Genomic DNA, 12,088 nt, shown 5'->3' with positions numbered 1-12,088 from the left:
TCTTATAAGGAATAGTTTCATCTTTGAAATAATTAATTGTACTTTCTAACTTGAACTGTTTCTAGATCTTTTCTTTAGATACTTGCAAGACTTTAATTCTTTGATTTCACTCAGACTTTTAAATCTTAGACTCCTTTACTTTCCCTCTGTCTTTTTTTATTGTGGTAAGATGCATATAACATGATATTTGCCCTTTTATCCAATCTTAAATGTAAAGTAGTGTTAAGAATACTACATTGTTGTTCAACCATTACTATCATCTATCTTCAGAACTTTTTCATCTTGTAAAACTAAAACTGTCACCCCGCCCTTTTTTTTTTTTGGGCTGTGCTGGGGATTGAATCCAGGGCCTTGTGCATGCTAGGCAAAGGTTCTACCGCTAAACCATATCTCCAACCTTTCCCCTTATCTTTTGAAATTACTGTTTTCCTCATGCAGCTTGGTCCCTGACTCCTGGTCTATAATTCCATATTCTCTTCCCAGCTCCCTTTGCCACATTTTCTTCCATCTTCTCTACCTGATGAAATCACAAATTCTATTCTTTGACTTGAATTCTTTTTTCCCGTTTTAAATTAGAAAATTTTTTTAATTTGATGGAGAATGTTATATGTATTTATCATGCACAACATGATGTTTTGAATATATATTTTTAACCATATATGTGTATGTGTGTGTATGTGTGTGTGTGTATGTTTAAAGATGGCTACTTAGTGGGAACTATATTAAGATGTAAAATATATTAAGATCCATCTGTGAGAAAACATAGATCTGTCTTAGGTTCCCCCGATATGTTCTGACTTGAATTCTTGTCTCTCTAGATCTTTTTCCTAGATGCTTGCAAGATTTTTTTTTAACTTCACTAAGTAGTCTTTGACTTTACTAAAAATCCAATTTTACATGAACCTAATTATCACTGGTTGCATATATGAGACAGCCTAATAAGATTAATGTCATCATAAATTTGCGATCACCAGCTTCAGGTGGGGTTCTTCCTATTGCTTAACACTCTTTTTTTGTTTCCAAATGATTTCTCTCTACTCTCTTTTCATATGTCAAACCTTATCTTCTCTCTCTAAACCTCTGGCCCTTACTTTAATTCCCTGCTTAAGCAGACTACATAGGGTCACATCCTGGCTATACTGCTTCTTAGTTGTGTGACCATGGACAAATAATTAGAAAACCATGTCTTGGTTTTCTGATCTTTAAAATGGGCATATTTTCCAGTTTAGAGGGTTGTAAGCATCAAATATGATAATGTAAATAATGTACTCACTGGTACTGTTAAGCATCAAATATGATAATGTAAATAATGTACTAACTGGTACTGTTAATAGCTGCTTTGGTGATGTTGATGATGACGATAATGATGAAGGCAACATTACCACCACAGTACTTACACTACTTCTAGATGAGTGTTAACATAGATTGGGGGCTCAATAAATATTGATTTAAAAAAAACATGTATATGTTTCACACTGTTTATTTCTTTTCTATGTGGTAAGGATTGCAAACTGTAAATAATTGTGTCTTTTTATTACTTGAATCTAAGTTTTTAGGAGCTTCCCATTACAATTAAGAAAAATCCAAACTCCGTTCAAGGCATTAATGACCAGGCACTTGCTTATCTCTACTTTTTTATATTTTTCTAGTATACTTTCTCTCTCAGTTCCTAAACAACACATGAAATGAAAAAACATTGATATTTCTCAATTTTCTTTTTTAAGGTTTGGGAATTGAGTGATATTGACCATGATGGAAAGCTTGACAGAGATGAGTTTGCAGTTGTAAGTAACTTAATGTTCTTAAAATATGAAATATCATAATGGTTTTATCATGTGAAAATTACCCTTTTAATTAATCCTTGAAGGAAAACTTATGTTTATCAGATTGTTGGTATAAACATTTTTACCTAGAATTTATAGGTAGTTAATAAATATTTTAAAATAAATGAGTAACAAAATGTGTGTTTTGCTGTCTTCATTTTATTTGACTTTAAGGTACATTGGGATATATACTTTGATTAATGTACTATAAAGATGCTGAGTGATAAGTCTTTTATATCCTAACTTGATGAAATATCCTAGCACCTGCCTTTACGTGGAATAAATTTGTTCCAAATACATCCCCATTTTCACATTGATTTTATTGAAAGGAAACCTGAATAATGCTTTAGTTACATTTCATTCATGAGGACAGAAGCTTTGACATTGTATCTGATAAAACCCATCTCAAGACATGTTATCTTTGTAATTGGATAGTTAGTTCCAAGTAGAGTATTTATCTCTTGAAAGATTTACAAAAATTCTGCAGTGAGCTCATTTGTGTCTAACTTACTATCTTATTTTAAAATTAGTCTGTTCAAATTTTCTGTCTTGCTGAGGGACACACCTGTAATCCCAGCGACAGGAGGATCATGAGTTCAAAGCCAGCCTCAGCAATGGTGAGGCACTAAGCAATTCTGTGAGACCCTCTCTAAATAAAATACAAAATAGGGCTGGGGATGTGGCTCAGTAGTCGAGTACCCCTGAGTTCAATCCCTGGTACCAAAAAAAAAAAAAAAAAAAAGAAAATCCGTCTTTTTTAAAATTTTGCTAAGGAATTGTCTATTTATTTGACTTTGAAACTTCTTGCCATAAATTGCATTATTCTGGGGCTGGGGATGTGGCTCAAGCGGTAGCGCGCTCGCCTGGCATGCGTACAGCCTGGGTTCGATCCTCAGCACCACATACAAACAAAGATGTTGTGTCCACCAAAAACTAGAAAATAAATATTAAAAAAAAAATTCTCTCTTTCTCACTCTCTCTTTTTAAAAAATGCATTATTCTGTCAGTATCTTCTGAGTTTCTCATTTCATATCTTAAGTGTTTGTAGTTTTTTTTAAAAAAATATTTTTTTAAAGAGAGAGATAATTTTTTAATATTTATTTTAGTTTTTGGCGGACACAACATCTTTGTTTGTATGTAGTGCTGAGGATCAAACCCGGGCCGCACACACACCAGGCGAGCATGCTACCGCTTGAGCCACATCTCCAGCCCCTTAAATATATTTTTAAAATTGTAGATGGACACAATACATTTATTTATTTTTGTGTGGTGCTGAGGATCAAACCCAGTGCCTCATATATGTGAGGTAAGTGCTCTGCCATTGAGCCACAATCCCAGCCCCAAGTGTTTATAGTTTTGTTCCCTCTTTTTTTGTTGTTGGTGTTTTAATCTATATAGTTTATTCATCTTTCAAGACTATCTTTTAGATTTATTTATCCTTTTTGTTTTCATCCTTTTCAGTTTATCTTAATTTTTTCTTCCTAGTTTCTTTTCATTTACTTGTCCTTTAAAAATTGTTTTTTTTAATTACTTCTTTTATCTTTCATCTTTTTAAATATTGAAATCATTTAAAGGATGTTTCTCTCAGAATATAGATTTAGATATATCCTATATATATAGTACAAAGTGTTTTCTTCCTACTTTTCAGATAATTTTTAGTTTTCTTCCATTGTCTGTTTAGGAATGTGTTTTCAAATTTCAAAGTAATTAAGCTTGTTTGGCTTTTGATACATACGTATGTAATTTTAACTTGGTTGGATTAAGACTAAAGAATGTGGTCTGTAGAATCTCTACTTTTTTTTTTTTTTTTTTAGTATGGGCAGGGACAGGAGGGATAAGGGAGACAAGATGCTGGGGATCAAACCAGGGCTGCATGCATGCTAGGCAAGTCTTCTATTGCTGAGCTATATCCCCAGCCCTAAAATCACTACTTTAAGAAATATGTTAAGGTTTTCTTTATTGCCAGCTTCATGACATTTTTACATGCCCCATAGATAATGCCAGCATTTCTCTTTAGAGGATATTAGACTTCTATAAATTAATTATACCAAATTTATCAATTATGTAGTTTCTCTTTGTCCTTATTTTTTTTAATCTTTGAATAAATTTCATCCTATTTCCTTCCTTTAAAAGCCAAAATTGTTTTTGAAACATGATAATATGTTTTTTTTTAAAAGAGAGAGAGAGAGAGAGAGAATTTTTAATATTTATTTTTTAGTTATCGGCAGACACAACATCTTTGTATGTGGTGCTGAGGATCGAACCCCGGCCGCATGCATGCCAGGCGAGCGCACTACCGCTTGAGCCACATCCCCAGCCCCTATGTTTTTTAAATTATCATTGTCATGTTTAAAAAATGCAGAAACAAAAACTTAACCTGACTTGAATTTATAGTCATAGTTCCTAGTCATTTTTGTTTTGATTTGAGTAATGGTTGGAAAGTGGTAAAGAATACACTCTCACAATGGTGGCAGAGGTTTTTCAAGTTATATATCAGGGGTTAAGTCAATTGTTTGTGGAATGTTTTGGGGAAAGGGGATGTATTGAAAAGATTTGTATGTGATGTACCATGAAACATTGTCACACATAACACTTTATTTATTTTTAGTACCAGGAATTGAACTCAGGGGCACTTAACTGTTGAGCAACATCCCCAGCCCTTTTTATTTTTTATTTTGTGACAGGGTCTTGCTAAGTCACCTAGAGCCTTTCTAAATAGCTGAGGCTGGCTTTGAACTTGTGACCCTCCTGCCTTAGCCTCCTGAACTGCTGGGATTACAGGTGTGCGTCAACTATGTAAAGAAGTGTTTTTTGTGTTAAGAATATTGGTACAAAATCTTTGACTTGGTAAGAGGTATTAAAGATTTTTTTTCTTATAAAGATAAAACTTCTTAAATTTCAAAGGATTATTTGTATTAATATAGTTAGAAACAGGGAGAATAATGATATCCTCATTTAATAAATAGTAGTATATGCTAAGATAATTAAATAAACATAGTTTATCTTATATACCCTGAAGCCTTTTCCTAGGCAACTTACTTTTTTAAAAAAATAAAAATGAATCTTATTAAAAGGATAATTTAAGAATAATAAACACAATTTCAGGAAATACCTACTTTAAATTTTGTTTTGTTTTATTTTTTAGTATGGGGGATTGAACCCAGGGGGTACTTAACCGCTGAGTCACATTCCCAGCCCTTTTTATTTTTTATTATGAAAAATAGGCTCTCACTAAATTGCTTAGGGCCTTGCTAAGTTGTTGAGGCTTGTCTTTACTTGCTCAGCCTCTTAAGTTGCTGGGATTACAGGTATGTGCCACTATGCCTAGCTTACATTTTATTTTAAATAGTGAACATCGCTTTATCTTTTCTTAGACTTATTGTTAGTCATTTTTAATATTTGTTTTCTATGAACATTCTTTAGAAATTTTTTCAACTTTAAATTCTAGTTTGTGTGATTTGATATACTACTTCTGTGCTTTTTTGCTATGTGATATTTCTTGTTTATTGTGTATCTTTCTTGAAAATGGAGCATTTTTGTTTTTAATATTTTACCCATTTATGATGATACATGTATTGATTTTATTTCCCCTATTGTGTCTATTTATTTTACATTATTTTCTTCTTTATTTCTGTTTCTGTTGTTGCTGATGAATTTGTGATTCCTCCACCTCTTCCTCCTTGTTAGTGTAGAAATTCTATTATAATGTCCCATTCTATTAATAATCAGTATGCCTTTTTCTGTACTCTAACATAGTTCTTCAATGTTTGCAAATAAGATTGTTCACCCTGACTCCAGTAAAATGAGGCATTTCAGTTATTTTTACTTCTCTTTTTCCCTATCTCCCAGCTTTAGAACATTCTGTGAAACTCAAATTCTAGCTTTTACTCAGTTAATTTACTTCTTTTAGTTCTAGAATTTTCTTTGTAGTTTTTTTTTTAATTGTTTCACTAGCATTCTTTTGATTTAGAATTTATCTGATATATCTTCTTCCATCCTTTAACTTTCATTAATGGAGCAACATAATCTGTATTTTTTTTTTCTTATTCTTTAAGATGGGATCTCCCTATATTGTCAGGATGGCCCTGAATTCCTGGTTTCTAGTGATGCTCTTGACTCAGCTTCCTGAGGAGCTGTAACTATAGGCATATACTGCCGCACCCAGCTCTGTACTGTATTTTAAAATTAAAATTGCTACAATATTAGTAATTTAGCTTGTGCAAACAAAACTATAAGTCATGTGACTTGTCTTTATTTACAATCATTAATTTTATAAAACTGAATTTTAAAAATTAGTATTAATGTTTCTTGAAAATTAAAGTAATTTAAAAATATTTTTGCAATAGAGAAATAACTTAAGACCTGAGCATTTTAAGTTATCTTCCAAAATAATGAATTGTTCACATATATACTTACTCATATGATCTACCCTTTTAGACTGTGACAATTTAGTTTGTAAGATTTTTTTGCTGAAATATAACAAAAGGGGTTGGGGTGTGGCTTAGCGGTAGAGTGCTCTCCTAGCACTTTCAAGGCCCTAGGTTCAATCCTCAGCACCACATAAAAATAAATTAATAAAATAAAGATATTGTGTCCAACTACAACTAAAAAAATAAATATAATTTTTTTAAAAAAAAGAAATATAACAAGTTCCCCTGAGATTATCTTATTTTACTAACTAATCAAACCTGGATTGAATATAAGAATCTTTATGTTCATCATCCACCTTTAAAATTCTTACCCATTTCCCCTTGGATTAAATGGTACAATTTGTTCATTTGTGTCAAGAGACCCAGTATAAAAATGAAGACTATAGATGTGTGGTTGTATTTGTGTGTGTGTGTGTGTGTGTGTGTCTTTTAGAAATAACTTATTTCAACCCAGTGTGGTGATACATGCCTATAATTCCAGCTACTTGGGAGACTGAGGCAGAAGGATCTAAAGTTTGAGGTCAGCCTGGGCAACTTAGTAAGACCCTGTCTTAAAATAAAAAAAGATCTGGAGATATAGCTCAGTGGTAGAGTGTTTGCCATGTGCAAGACCCTGGGTTCCAACCCTAGTAACTGATACATATATTTATTTCACTAGTGAATCAAAACTGAATCTTTGTGTTCTAGATTTACCTTTAAAACTCTTAACCAGTTGGGATTTTGGTTAATTTATTGTTTAATTGGGATCAATGAAATCAATTCTAATTTGTGTAACATTCGTTGCTATGCAAACCTTTAATGAATGGCTCTTATTTCTTTTCAAATGTAAATTCTTTTTTAAATTTTTAAAAATTTGTTCTAAGGCTGGAGTTGTGGCTCAATGGTAGAGTGCTTGCCTCGAATGCATGAGGCACTGGGTTCGATCCTCAGACCACATAAAAATAAAGATATTGTGTCCAACTACAACTTAAAAAAAAAAAGCTTTAAAAAAATAAAATAAAGATATTGTGTAAAAAAAATTTTTTTTTTAGAATGCATTTTGACACAAGTATAACTTCTTATTCTTCTGGTTGTACATGATGTAAAATCACACTGGTCATATAATAATGTATATACATTATAGGTTAATAATGTTTGATTCATTCTACTGTCCTTATCCCCTTCCCTCCCTTCACTCCCCTCTGCCTAATCCAGAGTGCTTCTATTCTTCTCTAACTCCCACCCGCTTATTGTGAATTAGCATTTGCATATCAGAGAAAACATTTGGCCTTTGGTTTTTTGGGAATGGCTTATTTCACTTAGTATGATATTCTCCAGCTCCATCCATTTATCTGCAAATGCCATAATTTCATTCTTCTTTAAAGCTGAGTAATATTCCATTTTGTGTGTGTGTGTGTGTGTGTGTGTGTGTATCTATCATATTTTCTTTATACATTCATCTGTTGAAGGGCATCTAGGATGCTTCTATAGTTTAGTTATTGTGAATTGAGCTGCTATAAACATTGATGTGGCTGTGTCAATGTAGTATGCTGATTTTAAAAGTCCTTTGGGTATAAACTGAGAAGTGGCATAGCTGGGTCAAATGGTGGTTCCATTCCAAGTTTTCTGAGGAATCTTCATACTACTTTTCATAATGGTTGCACCAATTTGCAGTCCCAACAGTCCCTTTGTATACATTGTGTACCTTTTCCCGAACATTCTTGCCAGCATTTATTGTTGGGTGTGTTCTTGATAATTGCCATTCTGACTGAAGTAAGATAAAATCTTAGAATAGTTTTGATTTGCATTTCTCTAATTGCTAGAGATGTTGAAACTTTTTCATATATTTGTTGATCAACTGTGTTCTTCTTCTGTGAATTGTCTGTTCAGTTGCTTAGCCCATTTATTGATTAGGTTATTTTTTTTGTTAATTTTTTTAGTTCTTTTTATATCCTAGAGATTAATGCTTTATCAGAGATGCATGTGATAAAGATTGTCTCCCAGTCTATAGGCTCTTCCTCACATTGATTGTTTCCCTTGCTGAGAAGAAGCCTTTTGATTTGAATCTATCCCATTTATTGATTCTTAATTTTACTTCTTGCGCTTTAGGAGTCTTGTTAAGGAACTCAGTTTGTAAGCCAACTTGGTGAAGATTTGGGCCTATTTTTTCTTCTATTAGGTGCAGGGTCTCTGTTCTAGTGCCTAAGTCTTTGATCTGCTTTGATTTTAAGCTTTGTGCAGGGTGAGAGATAGGGGTTTAATTTAATCAAATGTAAATTCTTAATGCTTTTTCATATTTTTTGAAGCGTAGTGGTTTAATTAAAACTTCTGAATCTAGAAAAATCTTTGAAAAAATTAATAAGTACATTTGTAAAGTTCAAGCATGGAGGCTGGGGATATAGCACAGTTGGTAGAGTGCTTGCCTTGCATGCACAAGGCCCTGGATTTGATCCCCAGCCCCACAGGAGGAAAAAAAAAAGTTCAAGCATGGGTATTCTGACCACAACCAAAATGACTCTTTATTAGAGTTTTACATGTGTATACGTAAATGTATATACACATAAATGTACTTTTTAAACTAGATCTACCCCCTTGAGTGTAGATTTTCTGTTACTCTGCATCGATATTTTATTTACTCATTGATGAATAAGCTGATTAGAGTATAGAAATATTAGAAATATAGCTCCCTGAATTTTCCTTCTGACTCATTTAGCTTGGTAAAAAGTTTCTAATAGGGCATTAAAGGGGCTTCTTGGAAAAATGCAAAATAAAAAAAGATAAATGCTTCTAAGTTTAGTATCTATCTGTACCTGTCTGAAGGCATTTGCTAGTATATTTCAGTTTGAAAACTGACTATAATTTTTTTTTTTTTTGGTGAGTATGGTACAGTTACCTTTTTATTTGTGCCAGACTTTTTAAAATACCCTTTTTTTTAGTTGTCAGTGGATCTTTATTTTATTTATATGTGATGCTGAGGATTGAGCTGACTGCTCTCACATGTTAGGCAGGCTGTCTATCACTGTGCTGCAACTCAAGCCCTGTGCCAGACTTTTAATAAGATAAAGTACAGTGTAATAAGAAAGCAAACAATCACAACCCAACAGAACTAAAAGTATTCTGTTTACTTATTTTCTTTTATTGGTGAAAAAATTGGGACTTCAGTTTTGTCAAGGAAACTATTTTCAAGACAACCTGAGATTGATATCTTCTCAGACTTTCAAAAAAAATGTGTTGTTTATTGTCAGCAAATGGCTAACATTTATTTTTTGTTGTAGTATTCACTTTTTTAGGAAGTGACTTCTGTCTGCAGCAAGCAGAGTGCTGACCTTTAATGTGCTTGCTAGTCACTTCTCTTAGAAAGGTACCAGTCTAATACTACAAATGCTGTGAATTTGGTTGAAAATATATGCTAGCCTGATTGTTTTCTTTCTGGAGATTCAAGTTTTCTGAGACAGAAAATTTGTGTTTTCCTAAAACTGACATTGAGTTGGCTACATCTGAGTTGGCTAGTGTGTGGGTAGAGAATCTGGTTTGAGTCAAATAAGTAAAATTGGTCTCTGGATGCTGCACCTGGGAACTTGGTAAAATGAAAATTCTTTGACCTAGCCCTAGAAGAATCAGCCTTAATGATTTCAGAATTCTGAGTATAGGGCTATCAAGCTGTTCAGGTAATTCTGAGGTCTGCTAAAATATTGAGTACTCATGTATTAAACTTTAGCTTTATCAGTTGTAAAAAGAAAGCATGGGGTTTTAAAGTTACATGTGTGTTGCTAATAATGTTGATGAAATCTGGATAAAGTAAGAGCATTGTAGCTGGAAGATCTTTGAACCCTGCTGTGTGACTTCTTTACCATAATGTATTGGGCATCTCTGAGCCTTGGTTTCTTCATTTATAAAGTATTAGGAATTGTAGAAATCATGAATCAATGTTGTTGTATTGGGCATTCAATAAACATTAATTTGAAAGCTCCACAAAACTAAACTTAAAATCAAAAATAGATATCCACTTGGGAGAATTATAATTTTCAGTGGAAGAAAAAAAATCAAGAAGTATACAAGCTTTTTCATAATTGCTGCTGTAATTTTTTTTTTAATTTGGTATTAGGGATTGAACTCAGAGGCACTTTACCACTTAGACATATCCCCAGCCCTTTTTATTTTTTATTTTGAGACAGTCTCACTAAGTTGCTTCCGGCCTTGCTAAGTTGCTGAGGCTGGCCTGAAACTTGTGATCCTGCTGCCTCAGCCTCTTGAGTCACTGGAATTACAAGCGTTTGCCACTGCACCTGGCTCTGCTGCTGGACTCTTTCTAGAGGTTCTAAGCTATTTTGAGTAATTCATATTCTTAACTATAGTCATGGAAACTTAAAAAAAAAAATCTGTTTTTTTTCTCCCTTTTTTATTTTTTAAAGCCCTGGAAACTTTTCATATTCTACAAGTGTTGAAAGTGTCTTGAATCCTTTAAAATCTTGTAGCTTATGTCCTGGGAATATCTATAGGCAAGTTGTCCCACTTTGTGTATATGCTTTAAGTATTTGTTAATTAAGAATATTTTAAAACAGGCAATACATTCTTATAGTTCAGAAATCAATACAAGAAAGCATTCAGTGAAAAAAAATTCTCAGTTCATTCCTGTCCTCAACTGATCCAGTTACCCTACTCTATAACCAGGTATTTTTTTTCTTTTCCTGTCTCTCTTCCTAGAATTTCTTAATGCAGATATTAAAAAATGAGTAATTATTTTTTCCTTACCACAAAAGATAACACTGTTCAACACTACATAGATTCTTGAGTTTCTTTTCAGAGTGCCACATGATTCTATTTTTTTCCTGATCTATTGAAGACTGTATATAGTTAAATTGAATCCAATTTAAGTGAATAATTTGATGAGTTCTGACAGTCATATACCTGTTAAAGTTCTATCATAGTTAAAATGCAGAATGTTTCTGCATGATTTTTCTTTCATTGCTTCATAGCATTTCATTGTATGGATATATCATAGTTTTGTTTGTTTTTTTGGCACTGGAGATTAAACCCCGGGGAGCTTTTCCACTGAGTTATATAACCAGTCCTTTTTATTTTTTATTTTAAGGCAAGATCTTGCTAAATTGCTAAGGGTCTTGCAAAGTTGCTGAGGCTGACCTGGAACTTGTGATCCTCCTGCCTCAGCCTCCCAGTTGCCAGGTTTACAGGTGTGTGCCACTGTGCCCCGCTATACTATAGTTTTTAAAACTATATATTAACTGATGAACACTGGATGCTGATACATGTTTGCATTTAACAACCTTTGCAGCATTTTATATGTAGGCAAATAAATCTAAGGATGGGTTCCCAAATGTGAGATAGCTGAGCTAAAGAGAAAATACATTTGCAATTTGGTAGATGTTGCCATTATGCCCTTCAAAAGAGTATCAATTTGACCTCTGTAGGGGAGAAAAAATAATTTTCCCTCTACCCTATTAAGGTCTTGGTTGGGATATTTTTAACAAAAGATTTAAAAGAAAAGCAAGTCTATTAACTTATATATTTCTCATGTACATAGGAGACAACTCAGGGAAAGAGTAACTCTCAAAGAAGTTGCTTAAAACTCAGCTTATGTAGCATCTTTAACAAAGAACATAAATTTTAGAGATGACAAGAAAAAAGAAAAAGACCTTGAGTCTGTAGGGGTTGCAAATTGTAAGAAGATAGATATATGTGGAGCTAATGATAGATAAAGTCTAGTTAGTAGGCAAGTTTGTTACATGGATTCTTCTGATATGCCATCTCCAGGCTGATAAGGGTCTAGAGTTGTTTTGGGGAGGAAATTCCTTCTTACAGAAAGAAGAAGGCATACCTTTGTAAACTCAAGTCCTT

General features: G+C 33.0%; 1 protein-coding gene across 5 annotated transcripts in view; it reads left to right on the top strand.

The window, feature by feature from the left end:
• The window catches only part of Eps15 (epidermal growth factor receptor pathway substrate 15), a 126,602-nt gene that overhangs the window by 39,332 nt on the left and 75,182 nt on the right, over window positions 1–12,088 (top strand). For all 5 annotated transcript variants that reach the window (XM_077803672.1, XM_077803671.1, XM_077803670.1 and 2 more), the window contains one exon: window positions 1,725–1,784. In XM_077803672.1, coding sequence (XP_077659798.1) covers window positions 1,725–1,784 — 60 coding nt within the window. The remainder of the gene's footprint in view (window positions 1–1,724; window positions 1,785–12,088) is intronic.

This window comes from Urocitellus parryii, chromosome 11 (genome assembly GCF_045843805.1).
Source record: "Urocitellus parryii isolate mUroPar1 chromosome 11, mUroPar1.hap1, whole genome shotgun sequence".
NCBI lineage: Eukaryota > Metazoa > Chordata > Mammalia > Rodentia > Sciuridae > Urocitellus > Urocitellus parryii.
The sequence above is the reverse complement of the archived record's forward strand: the minus strand, read 5'-3'. Positions and strand labels throughout refer to the sequence as shown.